The sequence below is a fragment of the Vigna umbellata genome, chromosome 2 (genome assembly GCF_029865625.1).
Source record: "Vigna umbellata cultivar VRB3 chromosome 2, Vumbellata_1.0, whole genome shotgun sequence".
Classification (NCBI taxonomy): domain Eukaryota; kingdom Viridiplantae; phylum Streptophyta; class Magnoliopsida; order Fabales; family Fabaceae; genus Vigna; species Vigna umbellata.
In genome coordinates, this window is record NC_142166.1 from 37,726,397 (window position 1) to 37,753,079 (window position 26,683).

The following is a 26,683-nucleotide window of genomic DNA, read 5'->3' on the forward strand; positions in this document are numbered from 1 at the left end:
GAAGCACTTGATTATCCTGGATGACAACAAGCTATGATTATAGAAATGTAGGCTCTTGACCACAATAATACTTAGGCGTCGGTACCCCTTCCCCCAAGCAAAAAGGTGATTAGTTAATGATAAGTGTATACAGTTAAAGTCGGTCCTAATGGTGAAATTGATCGGCTCAAAGCCTAACATTTTGCAAAAGGTTACACTCAGGTTTATGGTCTTGATTATTGTTACACTTTCTCTCATGTAGCCAAGATGACTATTATTTGTCTCTTCTTTACCATGGCAACCATTTGTTATTGGCCACTTCATCAATTGAATATCAAGAATGTCTTCCTACATGGTGATTTTGAGGAAGAAGTTTATATGAAGCAACCTTCTGCATTTGTTGATCAGGGATTTTTATTGCAAACTTGAGTTAAAATGCAATGAAGCAGACCATTCGATTTTTTACTGTTATTCTTCTCTTGGGAAATGTGTTAACTTAATAATATATGTTGATGATATTGTCATTACAGGAAATGATGTTGTTGGAATATCTCAACTAAAAGAGTACTTGTGTAGACATTTTCAAACCAAGAATCTTGGAAGTCTCAAATACTTCTTAGGCATTGAAGTATCGCAATCAGAAGATGGAGTTGTAATCTCCCAAAATAAGTATACTCTTGATATATTACAAAAAAATAACTATAGTATCATAGCCAAATTAGAGTCTATCCTAGCAATATTTATTAGACATATTGTTTCACCAGCTCTCAGGCCATTAATAATTTAAAATATATAAATGAGTACAAACCTCAACTTACAAACCGGTTATAAGATTAAGTTAGACTTAAAATTCAACAGGTAGCATTAATAATTTCATCAAATTCACTTTTTAACATACCAATAGGTAGCATTAATAATTTCATCGTCATCTCACAATTTTACAGTGAAATGAGAACTAATTTTGGATAACGGAAGTCTAAAAGGTGAAATTTGAGGTGTCACTGCAATGAACAGATGAAAATTATTATTCAAAGGGCCTTGGTCTTCTGCAGCCAAAATACTCTACAGCCACAATGCTGCAAAATATGAACCATGATGGCTGTTGCAATAGAAATTAACAAAGAGAGAGAGAGAATATGATCAATGGTTAATTCTTGCTGTTTAGCGAGAAAAGGATCTGTTTTCTGGATATAATGAAAAAATTATTCAGTAATTCAATAAGAAAGATTGTCATGATTTGTTAATATAATGAGCTTCGGTTGATATAACAATTAACAATGCATACCTTTGGTGCAAATTACAAAACAAAAGTGAGCACGATCGAGTAAGACCATAGTTGCACTCCTAGAATATGCACATATAATCAAATGAAATCATGGTCCACGTAAAATCTTGCACAATCTAATTACGAGTATATCAACTACAAGTTGTGAGTATATTAACTGTAGATTACGAGATTTCGTCCAAAAACATTTATCCCAACCCCATTTACTCTCAAGACAGGGAAGAACTCAGTTTACCCACAAGGGGTAAGTTTCTTATTTCCTGCACCTCGTGGATTATCATCCTTCCAGTCATCCCAAGCCCTTGCTTTCTCTTGTGCTGCATCGTCATCTTCATCATCATCATCTTCTCCAGGCTTTGACTTCCTATCATTGTGCCAAGATGAATTGGCTTCTTCCATGAGTTTGACATTTCTCTCTTGCCATTTATTCATTATTTCCATTTCTTTTAGTCCAGCTTCCTCAATGCTCATAGTTGGCATCCTTCCAAAAAAAAATTTCAACTTAGCATCTAAAACAACATAACCAGACAGTAACTTAAACCTTGTTCCCATAGGATTTGTAAAACTCAACCAAGTTACTTCTCTCAACCATAGGCAATAGAACACTGAAAACTACAAGGAAATAAAAAATATTTCATCTCTTTTCAAGCATATGATTGTCTGCTTAAAACACACTAATATTTCCCCATTCCGAAGCCTTTCATTAGCCAGGCAGCGTGCATTTTATTGATAAAGGGGATAATGTGTACCTATGACTAGGTTGGAAGACCTGAGCTGCCATTCTTTCTCTCTCTGTTGTTAAGCTTCCATTCACAAGGCTGGCAGGTCCAAATATCAGTGGTTGGTGCTTGTGATCGTGTGCTTGTGAAGCCTTTGCTCTTCCTTCTAGCACATCTTGGGCAAAAGTGGCACATGTGATTGGTGGTGAGGGCTTAGTGTACCGCGCACGAACTGCAGAATCACGATGCCAAGCTTCTGCTTTCTTGGCACGTTCATCCAGAACATCCCTAGAGAACTCAGCCCCATCCTAAAACCATGGCAAAGTGACAAACAATAGTAAATAAAACCAAATATAAGTCAGAAAAAATGTACAATTTTCTGTTCCAATTTAAAATATAATCTGTCTATTATATTTAACTGTATGTGCTACATTTGGTCTGAGTTCTAGCATTAGCTTCAGAAACACAACATGTATGATGTCTTAATAAAGTTAACGAGTATCAATTTCTGCTACTTTATAACATGTCTTTAAGTTCTGATTAACACAACATTTCATAAAATAGTAAATATTTCACTGTGTAATAATACCAATGTAAAATGGTAGCAACAAGCCCACAGCTGACTAGGTAAACACATCAGTACTTCAGAAGTATTTGACACACCAAGCATTTTACTACCTTGGATTGTCTATCCTTCACAGCAGAAAGCATCTCGTCTTCTTTCTTCAACATATCCAGCAGATCTAGTGCCTGGGTTCAATCAAATGGCACAAGATAAACATGAGAACAATGGAAATAAAAATTTTAAACAGAAACTGCTACATAAGTACAAACCAACCTTACAAATTGCCAAAGATATGGTGGTGGTCCAAGCCTGTAAAATAAATAAATGAATGAGCAGATATAACTCAAACTTCATAGGAATCACAATATTGCAATCACAAACACATTCTTTCAGGCATTTGAAACAGCTAAAATCTATTTCATAAATCATAAGCCACAGTCAAGTACATGTATAACCAATACAGGCCCCAGCAACCAATTTTTAAGAACTTAACCAAACCCTTTAAACATACCCAGTGTGCACTAAGTACATATGTTGTCCTGTCAGAGGTAAGCAGAATTTAAGCCTATATAGTGTGAAGCAGATGAATCACATTAAAACATATTTTCTGCTATACACGCATTTAGCATATGCTCACAAAATAGTAGTAACAGAATACTAACAGTGTCACACAAAACAAATAGCAGATCAGACACAAACCTCTCTTTCTTCTTCACCATCATCATCCAATACTTCTTCCTCTCCTGCCTCAACAGGTGTGGATAGGGCAGCTGCTTTGGTAGAACGTCCACGCCGTTCCTTTCGCTCTTTTATTTCTAATAATTTTGATTCTGCAGCTCTCTGACGCTTGAACCTAGCAATCTGCACAACAGGATACAAACTTACAGCGCCTGAATCTATACAAATCATGATATATAACTTACACAAAAATATGTAGAAAAAATAACACCTTCCTAGCTCTCTGATCCACAACAGTTTTTGGTGCTCCTTCCATATAAGATTCTAACTCCTCTTTTGGGACCAGCTCCATTGCTTCACAAAATGAGATAAATTCCTACAAAAAGGATGTCTTCACTAAGCTTTGATTGAAATGAATATTTCAAAATTTTAACTAGTAATGTTACGTATTATGTTGAATTGGCTGCTGGTGAAAGGCGTTTCCTTTCTATGGTCATCATCTCTCACCTTTAACTTTGCCTGGGAAGCCTTTAGAATCTGTAACCTGTCCTCCTGTGCTATTTTTTCCATCAACTCCGCAAGATAAAATGGAACCTGAGGAAATTATGACAAGAAATTAATGAAATAGTAAAAGGCTATCCATTTCAACTGCTCAGTTATGTTTGACAATCAGTACTAATTAGAAGTTAAAACAAATGAAGGAAATATCCCATGGGCAGTGCATGTGTCCAGCCTTACCACATTCATACATACTCTTATGCTCGATTGAACTAATCAGTTGAAGAAATGCATAGTGATGATAGATAACCACTAACCAATTTTCCATTATTAATTGTTGCAAATTCCTTTATGTAAAGCACAGCAGGAAACAGAGTAAACAACCATTCCCATGATGAAACTTTTTCCATTAGAAAATCCACCACTAAATCTTTCTACAAGAGATTTTGAGCAGAGTGCTTTTGAAAAAAAAAAAATTCATTATCAAATGCACTTCATAAAAAGTAACTACATTTTATCAGAGAGTAAATACTGTCCTAAATTACTAAACTGACAGAATACCTAGCATGAAATCTACCTTCAAGAGTATAATGTAATACAAATTCCAAACGATTCAAACAAGAACTTTAAATAGATGCACAACAAAAATTAGTTTTAACTTTCAATGATGGTAATGAAAGAAACTTCACTAATCATTTTCCTCCATTTTGGATATGTTGTTAACAGATTCCCAGTACGAATCAGTTGTAGTTAATTGTCGTTTTGAGATCGGTAGTGTAGGATGCTTCACAATGAAGTATAATGCATTGGAAAGTACTGTCTGCACTGTTTGGGCACTGCAAATCAATATTTTATGATGTGGGTATAGATTTTAAAATGTCAAGGTAGACCTCATGCAGAAAGATAGGGGAAAACAAAAAGTATAATAGTTTATTACGTTATGAGAAATTATTACATAGCATGCTCAGTGGCTTGTATTTCACTCTAAAAGCATTATAAAGTTAATCAACCTCAACCCACATGTTTTGATGGTTTGTTTAACCACTCTCGATGTACTTAATTTCTACGACTCTAGGAGTTTGAAAAACTGAATATGATTCGGGCCGTCCCAGAAAATCCATTCTATTTTATAAGCCAAAACACTCCTAAAGAGACGGCTCTTTGGCTAAGAAGCAAAAACAACTCCAAACCACTACAGCCTGCTTTACTCTTCCAAACACGACCTAGATAGTTCATGCTGCCACTGATTTTCCTTGAATATATTAAACAATCGCTTGAATTAAAACTTCACATACATAAACTAAAACATATAAAAGGAGAAGAAGAAGAATCAAGGGAAGGAAGCAACCATTAAAATTAGGTTTGGGAGAGAGTAATGAGAAGTACGAACCAGAATGTACTTGAGATTGGCGGTGCTGATATCCTCTTTGGTCTCGTTGGAAGAGAACAAACCTAGATTATTCACCATGTCCTCGCATCTATGCAGGGCCTGGCACCCCTTCTTCACAACCTCCTGAACCCCAAAAACGAAGCATGTCGATTAGAGAACCAAAGTCAGAAACAGAACAAAGGGGCATCCAAATAGCATACCTGGTCGACGGCGGACTCGGTGGCGTCGGCGTGGATCTTGCGCGCTTGCTCGAAGAGCGCCGGCAACGGCAAGTCCTCCATTCTGCGGCAGGATTTGGATTCCCCCTATGGTTGTTTGTGTTATTTGCAAATCTGAAACAGAGTTTACGGAGAAAATTAGAACTATCGAGAACGCGAGAAAGAAAGAAGGGAACTTTCTCTCTTTGTTGTATTGTATGTGGAAGGGTACACGATACATACACTACACATGCATCCTCGAGTAAAACCTCGTCATTTCAAATATTTAATATTCTCGCAATATTTTTTTTTAAAATTTTATTTTATTAATTTTAAAATTTTTAACTTGGCCCTACTTTTCTGAAAAAAATAATCAATATAAGTTAACACTGTCAAGTGAATGTTTTGTTAGGACATATGGAATGCTAACAACTCTGGAATTGTGTCCTACATTGAAAAACTAAAGTATAACTATCATATAACTATTAATTTTTCATTGTTAATATAATTCATATCCATCCTAATTCTAGTAAACTAATTTTTAAAAAACTTGATAATTATTATTTATTAATTTAGAATTAAATATGTAATAATATTTAATATTATAAATTAATTAAAAATTAAACTGTTTTATACAACCTTTCAAGTAAGGGTGGCAAAAAAGACTAAGCTTAGCGGACACTCCAATAAAAAAAGAAAAGTAAATTGAGACAAGCTCTTTAATATGGTAGTTCGCTACAACTCATCTAGTTCAACTCGGTAATCTAGTAGGTTAGTCAACATCATTAAAAAACCTAAATGTAAGGAACTTAGTCTCACTGATAACAATACTTAGAGCGGCCTAACCAGCCTAGCAGAACAACTCGATAGTCTGTAATCATTGAAAAACCTAAATATAAGAAATTTTTCCTTGCCCACAACAACACTCGAACCAGTCCCGCAAGCTTGGCAACTCAGCATTAGTAAAGTTATATTCAAATAAGTGATAAATTATTCAAATGTAAAAACTCGTACTAACAGTTCAGCATGAGCCCAGTTCAGCCTGACAGCTCAACGAGCTAGGTTGTAAAATTCAACCCATTCTTAAGAGCATAAACTAGACAACTATAGTCCGTTCTTGGCGAGCCAAAATTCGATCAAACTTAAATGAATCGAATTGACCTGTTTTGTCACCCCTACCTCAAGCTTCAAATCGAAGCTCACAAGGTTATTTAGACCATAATGTTTGGATCCATATTAAAGTATTTTAACTCTTTTATAGGATTTATTTTCCGACTTTGCTCATTAGTTTATGAATTTCTTTTTTTAGTTTTTGTTGTTTTGATATTGTTTGTTTTTATATGTTTATTTGTTATAATTCCCATACTAAATATTAATAATATTTATAAGAGTTATTTGTCTAGCCACTCAATTATTTTTAAGCAACTTTCATTGTTATATTTAATATTCTCTAATATAAAAGTTGTTTAAAGCTATTCTAGAAATCTCTATGTGAATAATTATACAAAATCATCTATTAATATTATATTATTGTATATCAAGTTACAATAGCATTCTTTAAACCACGTATATATCTCAACTATTATTAAATTTTAAAAATATTTATCAACATTGAGGTTGTTGAATTTTGTTAAACATAAACTTATTATTTTTGTAAGTTACTATAGCAATTGCTAAACCACTCATATCTCTAAACTAATATTAAGTTTTGAAAATATTTATCAACATTGAGGTTATTGGATTTTGTTAAGGGAAACTTAGAATTTTTCTTTGGTTTAAACTCTTGGATGATCCTCATATTTGTTAAGGAATCTCAAGTGAGTCCTCTTGTTGAAAGCGGTCTCAATTGGGTCCTAAATTTTAAAAAATCGTAACAATTAAGTCATTTCTGTTAAGTGTTGACAGACGTCGTTAACAGATGCTGATGTGTCGCACAATTATAATATGTTGATGTTAATTGTTTTATTATGTGTAATTTTTATTAAATTAAGAGATTCCATGACAAAATTTAATTGGTTTATGTTAAAATAATATATTAGGGATTTTGTTTTCTTCTTCTACTTCATGTTTCATCTGTTTCATATGTCACTCTAGTGGGTATTCTTCTTCTTCATTATACATGCACCATGAAGATTTTAAACCCCTTTGAATGCTTTCTTCGGAACTTGGTATGTCTGTCGGACACCATATTCCTCAAAAGCATCAATCTTTCTCATCTAGGTTCTTCCCATCTCCACTAATTCAGAATGTTCGTCCTCTCTTGGCCCAATTAGTTGCACTATGATCAACACATTTCCCAATTTTTCACCAATGACAACGTCGCCATCAAGGTCATAAAGAAAAAAAAGTTGAAGAAAGAGTGATTGGTGAAACAAATCAAGCACAAGGTTTCAGCATGAAACTGGTGCGACATCCTCACATCGTTTTGGTCATAAAAATAATCAAATTTTTCTAACTAAATTGTACATTTTCGCATATTGTTGCTGTTATAAAAAACATTGATTTTTAATTTTTTTTTGTCAATTACAAGCTTTTCTTTTTCAATTAAAAAATAACAAATTTTCTAATTCAAATCTAAATAAAAAAGAAGGATCTTAAATTATATTTATGATCAATCAAATATAATATTTCATTCGCACAAAAATATCATAAAATCTCAACAAAATTTCATTCCAGGAATGAAAATTTTGTGGTCAACTTTGTTCACGAGTTGATAGAGTTTGTTGACTCATTCACTAATGTTGTGTAGGTTCACCATGAAAATTTTCAAGGTTAAGATCATGTAACCTAAGACAATAGGGGTGTCTTCATTGAGGAACTCGTAGGTGGAAAGCAGCTCCTAAACTTTGAGTTTGATCAATTATAGGAGTTTAAAGAGAGAAAAAAAAAGTTATCAATGATGTTATCATTTTTTGTTAGACAATTTAGCAAGGTTGATGAAAAATAATATATTGAATGGTTTTTGAAATGGTAAGCTAATTGAGACTTTTTAAAGATGATGAAACAAAATAAATTATTAAGTCAAAAAAGATGCCCTCAATACTATTTTATTAATAAGAGTGAAAGACCAATTTAGTTTTACTATTAAATGATACCAATTTTGTTCTTAAAAAAATTAAAAATCTAATTTAGTTTATAAATGTGAAAAAAATTCAAATAAATTTCTAATGCTACATATTTATAGTGAAATTATTTCTCATTTATAATAAAGTTGAACCCTAAAATTATATTTTTAATGGTAAAATAATCACTTGAAACTTAATAATAACGGAAAGATTTTATACCCATTTAGAAATTAAAATACTCATTAACAAAACTATATATATATATATATATATATATATATATATATATATATATATATATATATATATATATATATAATGTTTTGATAAAGATATTTGACACTTATATTCTCTTTATCACGATGTGATGAAAGGTTATTCTGTCACTTCCATTGGATGAGGAAGTCGTAGAACATTGTTTAGAGGCAAAGTGATAGGAAACCACAAGATAAACTAAATCTTTGCATGCAATAAGTTACAAGTGTAATTTGAGAAAGTTAACTCTTTATTTCCAAAAATCTTTATAAAATACACTTATTTCAAGAAATTATGTGTTTATTGGTTTGAACATGTGACGAGTAAGAACATCGGATATCAAATGATGTTGAAAAAATCTTTGTGAAAATTAGGAAAGAAAATCCAAATTCGTTGTGCGAAGCAAACTAGTTGTATTGTTTCTTTCGAAAAGGCTTAGAAAATTTTCTAAATATTATAGTTTACATGTTATAGGATAATATTCTCATAGTTCTACTGAAAGAAAGTGTGTATAAAAATACTCTCCTTCGTATACTTTGATAGATTTCTTTTAGATATAGGAGATAAATATGGATAAAGTTGTGTTTATCCATCCACAATACAACTATTCTCATAGTTGTATTGTTTCTTTCGAAAAGGCTTAGAAAATTTTCTAAATGTTATAGTTTACATGTTATAAGATAATATTCTCATAGTTCTACGGAAAGAAAGTGTGTATAAAAATACTCTCCTTCGTATACTTTGATAGATTTCTTTTAGATATAGGAGATAAATATAGATAAAGTTGTGTTTATCCATCCACAATACAACTATTCTCATAGTTATATTGTTTCTTTCGAAAAGGCTTAGAAATTTTCTAAATGTTATAGTTTACATGTTATAGGATAATATTTTCATAGTTCTAACGAAAGAAAGTGTGTATAAAAATACTCTCCTTCATATACTTTGATTGATTTCTTTTAGATATAGGAGATAAATATGGATAAAGTTGTGTTTATCCATCATAAATAGAGGAACTCATGAAATATCGAGATCACAATGTTGCATGGGTTTTAGAATTTGTTTTGCATAAAAAAGAAGCTAAATGCTTTAAAAATATTGATTATTCTTCATGTATTAAATATTGCACAAGTAAGAAAGAGTCAAAGATTTATTATCGGAATTAAATTATTCAAATTCAATAGAAATAGTTATGTCGGTGTACGCTCACTAAACTACTAACGCAATAATTTCAACCAAAGTCCCTCTCAAACTGCAGTAATAAAATTTTTGAAAATTCATATAGAGAAAAAAATAACAGAATTACTAGACAACCCATTGTCTATTTTTATGATGAAGTTTAGAAATGATTGGTGGTAATTTTGTATGATTTTATTTGCGGAAATATCATTAATTTTGATCCAGAATTAATATAAAAAAATAGGTAAAACAGTTTTGATATAATCCTTTTCTAATCATATTTTTATTTGATTTCAGTCGAACTCAAATTGTGAATATAATATTTAAGTCCTTTATTGGGCAAATCTATAGGTATATATATATATATATATATAAGGCAAGTTTTATAGAATCTTACAAAGAAACGCAGAAGTTTACCAGAAAAAAGAACAATGTAGTGTATCTATATGCGAGATAAATAAGATGTAGTCGCACGCAACACAATTAAATGAACAAGTATCGATGGTATTGTCATTTAATTGCAGAATACGAGAAAGTCTAGTGAGTTAGGTAGCATTAAGACATGCATGTTAAAAAATGTGACTAATCTGTTTCGTTTAATGAAAAAACCTATTTTTCTTGCTATCTCTTAATCATTACTTTAATATTGTAGATAATGAACAAAGGAAGAAAATAATTAGTTTTGCTGCTTTTTCCCACATCCCATAATTTCAAATCAGACATTCAATTATTTTCGTGCATTATAAATTGCGATTTCCATCAATTATTTATTTATTTGTTAAAAGAATTACATTGTCAGGTCATATCTTAAATCCTCAATTAGAGAACAACTTGTTAGCAAACTACACTTTGAATATATTTTAACATCATCGTAACTATAAGTTGTCAACGTACTTGCAAAAACTAGTAAGATATATGTTAGTAACAAACAGAACTTTACACCGTGAATCCATTTCATGTAAGGAAAATGATAGATAATAAATAAAGTGAACAGAAATAAAACAATAAATACAAATAGAATGAAAAATAGTATATAAAAAAATACAATAAAGCTAACTAAATAAATTTGTCATACAAGAACAACTGTTATCACATCCTGGATTTTGTTTTGTAGATTAACATCATAAAATTTTACAGTTCATTAGAGAATAATAGCAGAATATGTGTACAAGTTTTCTTTTTCCAAATTATTGGAGGAAAAGAAACATTTCCTCTTGGAAATTGGTGTCATAAGCACCAAATGATGCATGATTAGTTAGTTGATTATATATTTTAGGTGATCTGCATAATATCAGGGCCATTAAATGTTTAGTAAAAGATGAAAGAAAAATGAAAAAAAGATAAAATTAGATTGAGATTAGATACTGATTTCAAACATATGACATCATCAATAATTAGTAATCAGATTATGGTATGACACAGAGGGTAATGTGAAATGTTCATTAGATCTGAAGTTAGGGTGCCAACTTGGCGCAATAATTAGATATTTTTTTCCTAAGGATTTGTTAGATATATCAGTAATTTAACCAAGCTTCCATCCTGCCTTATCTCTAGACGGTTGCAACGTGTCGGATGCCCATGTGATGGCACCTGAAACTGAACCCATTTGTCGATCATGGACCAATGTAAGAACACTTCCTATAAAAGATGTCCATAGTTGGACACATCAATGTGCCAGCACAGAAATTGTCACTCCCCAGTCCCACCACACCGACCCCAAAGACAACATAGCTAAACTTTTCCTTTCCTCTTCTCATTTGGGTTGGTCGAGGAGAGCTCAAACTTTCAGTTTTTGTACCAGAAAAAGTTCTCTCTGTTTGTGCTGTATCTCACTATGGTATGAAAGCTATTGCATAGAATCCCAACCTAACCTAAGCCAACCTTTCATAACATTTACTTAAACTGACCAATCAAACATTTCCGAATACTTTTTACAATTTTAACTAACTCCCAATATCAACAATTTAACTGTTAACCCTTTTACAAATCACATGATCTTGCAGAGAAATTAACGCTCTGACAACTGAGACGATGATAGATCCCTAAATTGGTATGAGATACATGAGATTTTCATTTGATTAATTAAAAATGAAAACAGAATTAAAAAAAACTAATCACACACTCTTCTGCAATTTCTAAAACAGATTTGCATCCTTCACAACATCATGCATGAAACAACCACATCTACCAAATTTCAGAGCAAATAACAAAATCAGTAAATAATTGAAGAGATAAACCTTAAACAAAGCTGAAGCTAAAGTACGAACAATGTTAAGGAGGTAAAAAAAGTATACGATAACGAACGCCTGGAATATGTGATCTTGCACAATCGAGCACGGCCGATGATAAGTTAAGATGATCTTGATAATTGATATGCAAATCCCATTAAGAAAAAGAAGGAAATTCCCAATGGAAAGTGGAAACAAAAAAGAAGGAAAGAAACAAACAGAACCCCCCAGTTACATACATATACATAACAGGTATGCATGCATGTTTATGCCCTGCAGTCTGCAACTTTGTCAAGTGTGAATCAAAAAGAAAAAACAAGAAGCTAAGAATCCCTCAGTAAGGGACAAAAAAACCGAAGCCGAAACGAGAACAAGAACAAGAAGGAGAACCTTTGTTTTATGGTTGGAGAGATGAAAAGTGGGATCAATAAGTCATGCACTTGAAGCCACTACAGACCCACAACCAGATGAGGAAGAGGACGGCACAGACGAACAAATCCAGGAGGAGGAGGACCCATACGTGTTTCTTCCAGACGTGTTTGGCCTTGGTGTGGCGGTCGTGGGGCTGGTGCTTGAGAGGAGAGAGGGAAACGTCGTCGGAGACATCGAGCGTGGCGGGGGCATCGTTGGGTCTCTTCTTCTTCTTGAGGCCCTGAGGAGGAGGGTTGAGCGGGGGTTCCGATCTGAGGGCGCGGTCTTGGGAATCGTTGGTGAGGGCGTGGTCGAAGATGGAATAAAATTGGGGCTGAAAGGAGAGAGGGGTGAAGTGGTGGTGGGATTGAACGGAGGAGGGTAGGGTTTGGCGGAAGGAGGAGCGGATGCGGTGGAGGAAGGGGAGGGTTTGGGATTTGAGGAGGGTGTGGTGGGAGATGAGGAAGAAGACGAAGGGAGGGTCGATGAGGAAGGTGTAGGTGCGGTTGTTGACGGTGTGGGAGTAGAGGGAGTGGTTGGGCGGGGCTTGGGCCACGCATTGGGCCGCTAGGGCTTCCATGTTCGGCTCCTTGTCGCTCTGGTGCTGGGCCAGAATGGTGTCCGATCGAGCAATGCAGGCGTAGTGGATCAATTCGGGATTGGAAATCATGGTAATTCAATTCTTCTGAAGCTGGGATCAAGAATTTTGATTTATTTTTTTATTATTATTAATATTTATTTTCTATGGCATCGGAATAGAATGAATAGGAATGATTAGGGTTTTGGTTTGGGCACGGAGGTTACTAAAAATGAGAGGAGTGGCGAGGGTAGGCGATGATGCGATGGGATTGGCTGCGCACCGCGCCCAACCACACCGCATACCGAAGTGTCCTTCTCCTAACCTCTAAATTACCAACTTCTCCTCTCTTGTCCCACCTTCTTTCGTTTCTTTCTCTTTTCCACTTTTTTCTATTTTTTATATCTACCATCATCATAAACTACCCTCTACGCCAATCTCTCTAAACCAATTTACATTTTCATTTAATAATAACAATAAACTATGTCACATCTTTCACCATCAGGAATTACAATATTCAACAAAATACTAAATCTATAATACCAATTTCATTTCAATGCAATCACTAACCATCAACGTACACTTGTTTGTTCCCAAATAACCTCTTCCTAGTAACTTTTGTGTTCAACAGTACTTCTCCTCTTCTCTCTCGTCTGCATCTATATTTTTAGTCGCAACTGCAGCTAATATATCACAACTGTTCCATTTTTAGAAAGGAATTTAAATATAGAAAAAAAAATTATGTTGGACCAATTTTAGATTTATGGAAATTTAAGAGAATAACTGTAGTTCTATTGTTTGGTTACACCAATCATCTAATCTGATTCATTTTTTTCTTCTTCACAGTATATTGGATTAGATTAGGTTTTGTATGCGTACATTATGGACGAATAAAAATTATGAATGTTTGCAACTAGTTTTCGTTTTTTTTTTAAATCACTCAAATTAAATGTTTCAATTCAATTCAATATAAATCTAACCCAAATCAATGTTTTTTTTTTCAGTTTCAATTGATCTTTGAACATTTTTACTTAAAAAATGTTATTTATTTGAGGAAAATATTTAACATTTTTGTGAGAAATCTTTGTTGAATGAATAATTATGATCCAATTTTTTTATAATTATTATCATATTCGTAATTTGAACTTTCTCTTTTCATATATATAAATAAATTATAATAGTTAAAAGCTATAATAAAAGTAAAAGAATCTTTACAAATTATAGTCATGTATGTTTTTTAGTTGCTAACTAATTCAAAATACGTAAAGTTATATTTAAATACAATAAGTCATTTCGTTCTTATTTCAAATAGAATATGAACCTGAAAAAAAAAATATAAATCTAAAAAAATTTAAGAAACCGAATTTTAATATTTTTGAATTTTAAATTTAAATTATTCTTTTATATTAATAACGCCGAAAACTACAAACATGCAGTTTTACAATTTGTAATACCCGTAATTATACACCCAAACCCCACCTGTTAAATCGCATTTAATGCGCCTAAAAACCCTGTCGGATTTCATTAAAAACGCACCCAAATTTTGCACACGGACGACAGGTGTCGTTAAATGATAATCTGGAATCAATTAGTGGAGTCCAAGTGGCAGCAGGAGAATGGACGCTCGTCCTACGTGGGAAGAGAAATGATTTTTCAGAAAACCCTCTTCCCATTCCCACTCTTCTGCATGCTTCTTCTTCTTCCCCAAGATTTTAACTTTCAAATTCCTCCACCTTCTCTCTAGAAACTCTACCTTCTCTCTACTGTAACTCACCACTATCTTCTCCAATTCGTATTCAGAAACCGTAGGAGCATCCTCGGAGTTGAGAGCTTCAATCTGAACCGAATAGATCCCAGTTCTGAAACCGGTAAGTCTCTCGACTCTGGACGCTCGTTTCTGAGTTACATGCAAACCAACAGTTGGCTGCATGCAAGGGTATCAGCTAAATTCTTCTACATTTCTTTTGGTTAGATTTAGTGAAGAACTTAAGAGAATCGTTAAGGGTAGAAAACTGTTGTGGACGAGTCAAATTATTAGACGTTTCAGTCACGAATCCAGGTAAGGGAAGCTTATTAAGTTTAATTCTTGTATTGTGTTGTGATGTATGAAGTTACATGATTTTATGAAGCATGAAATCTGTATTATTTGATCTTTGGTATATGATTTTGATGATGAGATGATATAGGAAAATTATGAAATGTGCTATGGTATGAGTAGTTAAATGTATGAGAGTTTATACTGGAAAATGAATTACTGTAAGAGAGGTTTTGATTATGAAATTCTATGATAATGAACGTTCGTTATCGAACGGTCCTTGACCGTTCGGTATTCTTAGTAACTCTTTTGATAAATAGAATTCTTTCATTCGGAAAGGAGTCCAGCTGAGGACGAACGCCCTCTTATGTTAGTCTTATGTTTGAGCGTTCGGCCAAACGTAGATATCCGGAGTGTTGTGTGAGAATTTGAGAAGCTTGAAATTTTACATTCGGACACTTAGCCTTTTTGTTAAAAACATAACTTTACCATCTCGTCTTATATAAATCCCTCTTTCTATGATTTTGAATCAGTGATGGGTCTCGACCCAAAGCGTACGTCTTAAGTGGCGCTCGGTCTTATACCGAACGTTCGTCCCAAAAATGTAAGTGATAAGTAGCGCTCGGTCCTATACTGAACGCTCATTCTTTCCGTAATTATCAACGAGCTGAAATAGCGTTCGTCCTGAATTTTAATAGCGTTCGTCCATGAACTTAAATAGCATTCGTCCTAAACTTCAGTAAATTCACGTATCGCGTTCGGTCATTTACTGGCAGTCGGTTATTCTAACTAAATTGTACTTAGTACATTTAGTACTCGTCTTTGGTATCTCCATTTATTTGAATTGACTCTGAATCTTGGTCTTTGAATTATTCTAAGTATAAGTTGAATCGTTCTAGAATCAGTTCATTTAACTGATTCAAGTTGTAATGACATTCGTCATAAAAGATGGGTCAGCTTTATCCCTTCGGAAAAGAAGTTCTTTCAGTCTCACTCTCGACGTTCGTCCTCGTTATGAAGAGGATTGGACGCTCGGCTTTTTTTGTGGAAGTGGAACAGAAAAGGAAAATGTAAATAAAAGAATGTATTATGATGTGCGAACAGTTCAAGAGATGAAATTATGTTATGGATTTTGAACGAGCGTCCCAGGGAGGAACGACTCTTGGATGAAAGTTGAAATTTTAGTAATGTATGAATGTGGACAAAGCTTAGCCGACGTTCATCCTGATGTTCCGTGAGTACTCGTCCTCACGTAGAGGGAGTATGTCATGTGTGGGAACGGCAGGAGGTCCTAGTCCTTAGGGGTACTTTGGATTGAAGGGACTAACCTCGGATGGCAGCTGATGTTAAAATGCCAGTTACTACACCACCTGGGTGCACGAACGTAGTAGCTACACAAGATTCATACAGTCCGGACGGTCTGTCTAGTATCAGGAGTTGATTGAGAAATTGAATGAGTTAAACTATATATTGGAATTTATTGACATGATTGATATGTTTATGAAATGTGTTATTTACTTGGATTAAATTCAATAAGCTTACCCTTTCGTTTTTCATTGCGTTGTCGATCGTCATTGTACGTCCGTCCTGTCTATGCGATGATCATCCTTGTGGATGTGAGCAGATGGGGAGGCGTTGCTTGAGGAAACGCTGGAAGAAGAAATTTTGGAGGATGCAAACTTAGTGGAGGTAGAAGTGAAGGCCGAACAGTAGTATGTTCGGTTATGTATTAGTTTTGCTAAGTTAGCGGGCTGCTTTAGAACGAGCGCCCCATTTCCTTTCTGCTTATATTTGGCCGTTCGGTCGTTTTGTTTACTGAACATTTGTAAATTCTGTAAAGTTAGGAAAGGTCGTTCGGTCACTTGCAAGCTTAATTCCTGTAATTGTAAGACTGATTTGGTTATCATTAAATGTAATTAATTCTACTATATGGTCTTTACTGTATTTTTGGGATGTTACACAATTCATTTCCAATAAAATCAAACATGAATGTTTTCATTATTTTTCTTATTTGTTCTATTTCTCAATGCTAAAAATCATAATTTTGCATATTTTGAATTAAGTTTAAATGTTTACACACACATATTAAAACAATATGATTTTATAAAAAAAAAACATAAATTTTAAAATTAACAAGTACCTAATTAAAATACTCAAATATTTGAGATATTTAAACCTTAATTAAATCAAAACATATTAGATATCTTGAATCCCCACAAGTTTCGTTGCATAAACAGTTATATATGAGTAATGTATATCTTAAAGTTTTAAGTTAAACCCTTTGGATCCCAACCACATATAATGACTAGGTTGCAGGCCGCTGGGGATTTGCCTAAACAACTCTAACGCAAAAAGTGGGGTCAGCTTCTGGATTATACCGAATAGATGCATGCACAAGACACAGTTTGACGCATCTTACAAATCATGTCGGTCACTCGCAATAGCACAGCTCTCGTAATTTTTCACACTTTTAACCATTGCCAATAAACACAGTCTCACATGGCATACATTCCAATGTGTCCCATCAACTAACTTTTCTAGAACCCTTTTCTAGTACAAAAACAAAAAGGTAGAAAACTTATACCAGCACTATCTATTGGCGTGGTTACAAATTGTAGTTTCGATCAGTGTAAAAAAAAATTCTTTCTGAAATGCCTAGCTGACTTTATGTACCCTATATCTGCCTCCCTGGAAGAAATTATGGTCTCCCTTTTGTTATCAGCAAGACTTAATTATGAGCATGATAATCCTCTAAGTAGCCTGTTATTGAAGAAATCCTTGCGTTGATCATTTACTCAATCTTCATTTCAGCAATAGGGAGGGTCGATGAATGCCCAGTTGATGATTTGTTCATACTGAGTAGCAGCATTTACCCATGTGTAGTCTTTTGTCATGCCTCTTATCATCAATCCCTGCCACGAAGACTTGTGTTCTTTGTATGTTTGAATGGCATATCTTAGAGCCTGTCAAAAGTAGTAAAAAAGTTAACATCATGGTGACAAAACAGGCGAAACAATGTTCTGAGAACAAAAAAATGAGAAAAAGTTAGCAAATAGTTCCACGTTCCAACATGTCCACCATAGACTGTATGGACTGTTAGATGAGATTGGTACAGATTCCTTGATGTTTTAGTAACTTCATATGGCTGTTTTTAACATCTAGAGGCCGACACAAGATTCAGAAAGCCAACCCAATGATAACAATGCCAAATAGAGATTAATGATCCCTACAAAGAACCATTTCATCAGCTATAGTAAACTAGGCCAAGCATGCCATGATTCTCAGTAGACCAAGTGTAGCAACCCGATGAGCTCAGACAAGTTTATATAGGTTTTGGTAGAAAGAATGATTATCCATATATATTTATAGCTTCCACTTCCCCCATATACAGCAGGAAAATGATGACACTCACAACTACGAACATTATATTGAATCATCAAGATTAAATATATTAAGATGCTGTCAAAGTATGCTTAATATAAAAACAACGAATTTGAATGGCAGGAAATCAAGCTTACCGCTAACATGCTCTCCTTTGTTAGTGGAGAAAATGTCCACCTGTCAATGAAGTTCAAAATAATGTCAAACAATATATGATGAACATATTCATTTTGTATTAGTTGAGTCCTGGGATTACGTTACATCTGACATATTGTTAAAGCTAACTGTTTGTTTATAGTTGCAGAACACTAAGTTTGAATAAACGGCCCTGCTTTTTGTTTACTTACATATTTTTTTCCTATAACAACTCCAGTTGACAGTTGTGACCACCTAATCGGTTGCTCGTACAACGTAAAACTTGTAATAGGAAGAGTTACATGTCTCATTTTATCCAGGCTTATGAAGGTTTATCTGATCACTTATTAGACTTACGTTACTTTTACAAATTTAAATTATTTCTAATCACGCTATTATACTTAGTAATCAGCATAGGCAATCTCTTACTTCTTTGATTCACAGCCAGGAATTTCTAAGTTTTTACTATGATATAACTGTGTTCGTTTCACTTGGACCAAAGACATGTTAGGTTTATTAAGAAAATATTTGCAATGCATATTACAAGAACAAAAAATCAAAGCTCATGGACAACATACCCAGTGCTTTCAGCTTTGCCCTCTTCAGTATACGGATTAAAATTGTGAACAGTATCCTGAATAAAGAGAAAGGCGTTAAGGCAAAGAAATCATGTTGAACTAGTCAATTTCTTATATTTTCTTGACTTACTCTTAGGCCCCCAGTTTCATGAACGACGGGTATAGTTCCATATCTCATTGCATACAACTGATTCAGTCCACAGGGCTCGAATGCAGATGGCATTAACAATATATCACAGCTGAAAAACCAGGAATACATTAAGAAGCATATTGATGTAGATTCAGTATGGAAATTTTTAATGACTTCAATCTTTCGTATAAAGGATTCGTAAATTTTTGGATTACCCTGCAGTTATTTTATGAGATATTGGAACATTAAATCCCACCCAACCCCGAAATTTATCTCTATAAGTTGACTCTGCTGCTCTCATCCAATCTTCATAAATAGGGTTTCCTGAACCAAGCATTACCTACGAAAAATAACAAGAGACTGTCAACCATATAGGAGGGTCACAAGCATACAACACATTCCTCATAACTCACAAGTTATGGCCTCAATTTCTCTCAAAATGAAATTATTCATACAAGGAGGTTGCATTTGAAAAATGATCAATCGCTTTATTTTATGTTTAAAATTTTAGTTTGCATACTCTGCAATGTCTCAAGATATATTTTATACTCTACAAGTAAACAGCCTGCATTTATATATCACCACGCCATGGATTTAATTACTTGCCACAACATGTATTTATAGAACAGATAGAATAACTTACAAACTGAACATCAGCTTCCATGAGCTCCGGCATTGCCGAGCGGATCAAGTCAATACCTTTCTGGTAGTCCAGTCTTCCAATGAACCCAATCTGCAAGTTTCAGCAATAGTCAATACCAGAAAGGCTGAGAACTAATTTTCATGGCATATAGCAAACTTACCAATGGACAATCAAGCCTCACTGGAAGACCCAATTCCTGCTGCAGAGCAAACTTGCATTTCGCCTGTACATTACGAATAATTATGATAACAAGATTTCAGCTAATAAGATACAAAGGAAGGGTGACAAAGGGAAAATGTAAAACCTTCCCGGAAAGATCATCAACAGAGTAGTTGAAAGCAATATGTTTATCACGTGATGGGTCCCATTCAGTGACATCGATTCCATTTGTGATCCCTAGTCAATAATAAAATTGTAATGAGTTTGAGCATCAAGGCACATCATTGAGTAACGAATTGACAATATAGTTTTTGTTTTGCTTTCGAATTCACATACATTGACTCAGAATTACTTGCACAGCTGAAAGCATTAGGAAACATCATGAAAAAAATAGAGACAAAAGAAGCTTCTAGATTTTGTGGTGTTTCGGAAAATAACAATTCCTTTTATGCTGAGTTAATGAATTTGTGAAATCGAATGGCGATATTATTCTGACAATAAATTTGAGCGAGTTTCAACAATTTCCTAATCAAAATACAGGCCAGTATCATTTCAACAGATTCTATGCCACAAGTCAAGAAAAAAGATTGCCAAGCAAAATAAACGAAAACTCAACTTTGCGAGTACAGAGCAGCATTAGCATTTGCCAAACAACAAAGTTTTGCATTAGATATACAAATATGAAGTCTTCTAATCAATTCAATAGAAAACTTCAAGTCACACAGTGCCTATGAAATCGAGTAAACATGAAATACTGCTTTGAGCTTTCGAATAGGATTTGGTTCACAACAGAGAAAAAAACTACTTAAGATATGCATTGCTTGTTAAATTGAGAAGATCAAAAGGTTCCTGTTTAACAAGAATAAACAAATTTACTAACCACCCATTGATTAGTTTTCGTAAGACATTGAAATAAAGCTACTTTTACGAGCGTCAAACTGCCAGCAACATCGAGGCTAAGTGTATAAAATATATAATCCGAAACTTCATAGGAGATGCAGATCTGCACTGAAGATAATTATTTGGCCCAAGTGGGTTTAACTTTCTCAAAGAATTAGTGTTGCTTTACGAACCGCATGTTACCAACTCTAAAGTTTCAGTCATAAATGAATCTTTCAAAGGATGAACTTCAAAATGTATGCCATAAGAAAGAGAATGTTAAAAAAAGCATACCATTGAGAATACTTTTTCGACTATTTAATAATTCATGTAGACCATATCCACCTTCACTGGTAGTTATCTCCCAGGAATAGCCCTGGAAAAGAGAGGCAGATCTTTATGCATTGAATATCATTACATAGTAGATACGATACACTTGTTAGATATCACGCTGATGTGTGGTTTTAACTTCAGGGTGGGTGGTAAAGAAATACCCAATATTTGACACGATAAAACAGAAGAGAGCAGAATTTGTAGTTTGCGGAATTACTACCTTGCTTACTGTCACAATCCGGTCAGCTGTAACAACAGCCCCTTTTAGAAAGTTGACAGCTTCACCTGTGTCAAGAGCATGCGTCCTTGCCCAATTAGGGAACACCCATTCCAGTGCTCCATACCATTCTGCAGGTAGCCCCAAATTACTGTATGTAATTGCAGGTTCCACTCCCTGACATATGATTTCATCAGCCTCTTTGCAGATATAATCACATAAATGACTAAACATCATATTTGGCAAAGCATTGCGGAACCTATTTGTAGCATTACATATCTAAGACTATTATTTTCCAAGACGGTTCACTACACAAATTAGCATCTTTGATTTGCATGCACTGCGACAGTCATGTTCAAATCATTCATTTCAATGTGACAACAACCAACACAATAGTATTTTACATATTAATAAAGTCCTCACACATAGATACAAGTAATAATATCAGTTTTTAATGACGAACTTTTATTATTGGCCATTCAGGATCTATCTCTCTAATTTCTAGCATGTGACTTAATGAACACTAATAATAGGCAGCCAAGCTGAGGGCATCTAGATGGAAAGTATAAAATAGAACTTATAGAGACCTCTGTTTTGTTGGTGACGCTTGAAATGTCATTTTAAGAAACAGAGAGATTAAAGCACGATGTTATTGTACTTGGTAATATCTCTATACAGTAAAATAAAATAAAATGAAACAGATTACCTGATGTGCTATATTGTGTATCACTAATATACTTCGAGCATCCTTATATACCCCATGTGGACGATACTTGGATGCCAAAAGTCTGCACCAAAATCAAGTACTAGTCTCATCCTCAGTAAGACAATAATATTTTCTAAGATAAATCACAACAAGCTCCAAAGAAAACTTTAAAATGTGAAAGCCGTATGCCATAATGAAACCTAATTATAACTAAATGGACAAATTACACTCACCACCTAAGGGATGCTTAAACTACCTTTCCCACTCCCCTAATTTCAAAAATTATACTTTCTTGAGTGACAAAACAAGCTACACTTTAGTTCATTTTAATATAAGCAACCTTCTTAGTGACTGTGAGCAACTATGAACAAGTCTTCTAAGGACATTTCCTTTCCTATTCAACTTTCAATGGCACAGAAAGCTAGTTACGAAGAAAACTCTAATTACTTTCAGGTTTTCATAAGATGAAATGAAGTTTTAGACATCCCTATAATGGTTTTTTATGATGCTGAGAATGTCAGAGGGAAAAAGGGTCCCTAGGAAGTTTGTTTACATTACAACTGAATGGACTAAAGTATGGCACATCTTGATCTCTAGAAGGTAGTGCAATTGAAGCATCTGTAATGAGAGGAGACATAATTCATCTAATTATAGAAAGAGAAATGAATAGTTTCCAAAATAAAGACGAAATTGCATGACTTCAGTGGAGCCATTGAAAGAAAGATAGTCTTTAACAATGCAACTGTATTTGCTCTTTTTTTTTAACAAAGAAAAACATCAGACAGAAATAATATGGTTGGAGAAAAACACATTGTACTTCTTCATTTGCAAAAGAAAAGGGAAGGGGAGAAAAAGCGAGATTGGTAAAAGGGTGGATAAAGTTAGATATGCATACACTGGAACTAGGCTGGCATGCCAATCATTAGCAAGGAATAAACATTTTTCTCCATAAGTGAACCCCCCTAATGGAAGCACCAATGGCGCTTCACATGCTGCATGGGAAAGTAAAGTGAACCGAAACTGTAAAACCAAAAGAGAAAGAAGTTTATCATTATTCTTGAATGTATAATGGTAATCTAGTATCAAAGCTAAAATTAACAAGAATATACCTGATTATCCCCAAAAGTCCCAAACTTGTCTCCATACGGATTCCCTGGTCTCTGGAACGAGGGGTGGTCCACAAATACCTGAAACAAGGTTGCAACTCTAAGCATCATCGACTAAGAATGTAAGAAGTCAAATGGTTTTGCACAACTCAATAGTAACAAAAGCCTAAAACCAAAAATTCTAGACAGCATACCCAATCAACCCCTTCCCTATACTCATGGAAAAAACCAACTTCTTGAGCACCTCCAAAGCACGGCACTTTGATGCTTCGTTTCAGATCAACTGCCCCAGAAAACTTAGCGTCCCCAGAAGTACCATGAATGTATCTGGGCGTGATAACCATCACACGGTGCCCGCGAGCCGCCAGAGCAATTGGCAAAGAGCCACAAACATCAGCAAGACCACCTGTCTTGGAATAGGGCGCAGCTTCAGCAGTCACAAAAACAATGTTGAGGGACAACCCAGTCTCAGGTTTCACTTCATCTGTTTCCCTAATCCCAAGTTGTTCAACCTCGTCTATCCTAGACTTTTCCCCAGGTATTGCGTGTGACACACTCATCAACTCGTCAAGACCTGTGACACATTCAAAAACTCTTCAAAGATCAAACAAATAACTTCCTCTAAAGGAAACTAGATGGATGCAACACTATTCTTCAATTGTCATCGTAACATAACATAGATACACCATATTCTCAATCCTATTAAAAAGCAGAGGAGTTTAACTAACTTAATGGAATTAGAACAAACCCAGAGAGATTATCACATGCATGAAAATGAAAACATGACTAAAAAAACTTTTTTTAATATGGGAATGAAAAAGCGATGAAAGAAAGGTAGAAAACCAGTCTCAGGAGTCAAGCGGAAGCCAACGAGATAGCCAAAATCGTCGGTTTCTTTGGACAGCACGAGAGCTCTATCATCTTTGGGGGAAGTGAAAATTTTCTCTTCAAAGGCAAAGGGTCCGTCTTGAGAAGCAGCGGCACCCGTGTGAGCAGAAAACGATCGGAAGTTGAGATTTATAGAATTTGGTTTTAATGGAGGAGGGAAACGCGGTTGGCTTATTGATGGTGATGATGTGCGTGGATGCAAAAGTTGAAGAGCATGGAGTTGCAGAGAGTCCATGAGAAGAGAAGTCTGATGCAGGAGGTAAGGGATCGTGAACCACAAAGGAAAGTTGGCGGAGAAAAGAACAAAAAGAGGCTCTGTAACACTACACACTTCACATGACGTGCAACTAATACTTAGAAAGAGGAACATACGATACGACGAGTCAGATCCAGAAAAAGCGCCAAAAAACCATATACCACCGTAGACAATTTCCTTTTTTCCATTTTGCACGAGTAGTCTGTGTTAAATTAATGTTACTTTTCGATTAATTATATTTTAATTTATTTAATACTATCATTTATTATTAATATTATTATTATTATAAATATAAAAGTTTAACTTTTTATAATTATATTACATATACAATATCAAATCAATTTAACGTGTGTATGATGATATTTTGACATACACAAATATTTTACAGCTATTTGAAACTACCATTCATTATTATTTACTTTTTTTTCCTTTTACAAATATAGAAGTTATTTTTTTCTATGAATATTTTACTTTTATAATATATTTGTTAAATGAATATCATGTATGTTTAAATATTATTATTCTCTACATATACACTGTCTAAAACTATGTTAATAATATAGTTATACTTATATTTTAATTAGTTTTAATTTTAGTAGTTATTTTTCTATTTTTGTTGTTCTGACTCTTTCGTTTCTTGCTTAAGTTACGAGAACATCGAATCATAAGATGTGCAAAGACTGACAAGTTAGAATGCCTATTGAATTGGATTTAATTAAGGAAATTCACACTTAATAAAAATATTTTTTTATTCTTTAAATATTTTTTTTCCGTTATTTTTTTCTATGAATATTTTACTTTTATAATATATTTGTTAATGAATATCATGTATGTTTAAATATTATTATTCTCTACATAATCACTATCTAAAACTATGTTAATAATATAGTTATACTTATATTTTAATTAGTTTTAATTTTAGTAGTTATTTTTCTATTTTTTTTGTTCTGACTCTTTCGTCTCTTGCTTAAGTTACGAGAACATCGAACCATAAGATATGGGAAGACTGACAAGTTAGAATGCCTATTGAATTGTATTTAATTAAGGAAATTCACACTTAATAAAAATATTTTTTTATTCTTTAAATATTTTTTTTTCCTTTTACAAATATAGAAGTTATTTTTTTTATGAATATTTTACTTTTATAATATATTTGTTAAATGAATATCATGTATGTTTAAATATTATTACTCTCTACATAATCACTATCTAAAACTATGTTAATAATATAGTTATACTTATATTTTAATTAGTTTTAATTTTAGTAATTATTTTTCTATTTTTGTTGTTCTGACTCTTTCGTCTCTTGCTTAAGTTACGAGAACATCAAATCATAAGATGTGCGAAGACTGACAAGTTAAAATACCGCAATGTCTATTGAATTGGATTTAATTAAGAAAATTCACACTTAATAAAAATATTTTTTTATTCTTTAATTTCATTCATTTTAAATTATTTTATATTTTAAAATAAAAATACTATTTTTTGGGTATTGGATAGATGTTAAATAAAAATTATAGTGTTTGTCTATCGTTACTTTTTAATTAAATGTACTTTTATCACTATCATCTTGTCACATATTAAAAAGTTAAATTTTAAGTTTTTTTATTCTTTTATTTATAATAAATTTGTTTATATTATTGCAATAATAATTCTGGGACAAAAAGTAGATTGTAATAATAATTACATATGTGTATGTATATAACAAATCTTATTTATGACATCATAATGTCTATGTTGGTGAATTATCTAATTTAATGCGATATACATCATCCATTCAATTTTCCACGCCTATCTAATTACTTTTCTGACAAAACATTAGTTTCATATCCCGATGTAACTAGCTAAGAAAAAAATTGCACTGGCGGTGTAGGGTGTGTGAGAATTATTCTTTATCAAGTCATTGAAAATAATAGAAAGAAATAAATAAAAGGCGAGAAACAGAAGTGAGAGTGCTTTATTATGGATATGTAACTAATTGCATTTATCAATAAGTTTTCAGGAGGTTGTGAAAGTTATGAAAGCTTTTATTAGTGTCTATGTTATGTAATAATTGTATTTAATGGAAGAGTCAAGATAAATTATTTATAAATGGTTCATGTATAATTTTTAGTTTTTTATAACAAGTACTAGTCAGCATATTTTTAGAAAGATCTATTATCAATAAATTGATATTATAATTAAAAAAACTTGAATACTTAAAGAAAGAGT

At 33.4% G+C, this 26,683-nt stretch overlaps 3 protein-coding genes across 3 annotated transcripts; all 3 read right to left on the bottom strand.

Annotated features, from left to right (window-relative positions):
- Positions 1 to 1,315: 1,315 nt before the first annotated feature.
- On the bottom strand, positions 1,316 to 5,541 carry TAP46 (2A phosphatase associated protein of 46 kD). Its single transcript, XM_047322547.2, has 9 exons — positions 5,315 to 5,541; positions 5,115 to 5,237; positions 3,734 to 3,820; positions 3,498 to 3,602; positions 3,248 to 3,409; positions 2,822 to 2,857; positions 2,662 to 2,733; positions 2,014 to 2,291; positions 1,316 to 1,745 (listed from the first exon to the last, which is right to left on the bottom strand). Exons 1-9 carry the CDS (start codon positions 5,393 to 5,395, stop codon positions 1,496 to 1,498), a joined length of 1,194 nt encoding a protein of 397 aa, XP_047178503.2. The 5' UTR covers positions 5,396 to 5,541; the 3' UTR covers positions 1,316 to 1,495.
- Positions 5,542 to 12,153: 6,612 nt separating this feature from the next.
- LOC124845447 (SNARE-like superfamily protein) lies at positions 12,154 to 13,464 on the bottom strand. The gene has a single exon (XM_047322548.2). The coding sequence runs from the start codon at positions 13,117 to 13,119 to the stop codon at positions 12,463 to 12,465; it is 657 nt and encodes a 218-aa protein (XP_047178504.1). The 5' UTR covers positions 13,120 to 13,464; the 3' UTR covers positions 12,154 to 12,462.
- A 4,047-nt stretch (positions 13,465 to 17,511) lies between these two features.
- Positions 17,512 to 24,601, bottom strand: SS1 (glycogen/starch synthase, ADP-glucose type). Its single transcript, XM_047322541.2, has 15 exons — positions 24,172 to 24,601; positions 23,523 to 23,902; positions 23,332 to 23,409; positions 23,118 to 23,242; positions 22,223 to 22,304; positions 21,520 to 21,693; positions 21,261 to 21,342; positions 20,233 to 20,324; positions 20,089 to 20,151; positions 19,929 to 20,018; positions 19,501 to 19,625; positions 19,286 to 19,394; positions 19,156 to 19,211; positions 18,580 to 18,619; positions 17,512 to 18,024 (listed from the first exon to the last, which is right to left on the bottom strand). The coding sequence occupies exons 1-15, from the start codon at positions 24,584 to 24,586 to the stop codon at positions 17,869 to 17,871; spliced, it is 2,067 nt and encodes a 688-aa protein (XP_047178497.2). The 5' UTR covers positions 24,587 to 24,601; the 3' UTR covers positions 17,512 to 17,868.
- Positions 24,602 to 26,683: the final 2,082 nt, after the last annotated feature.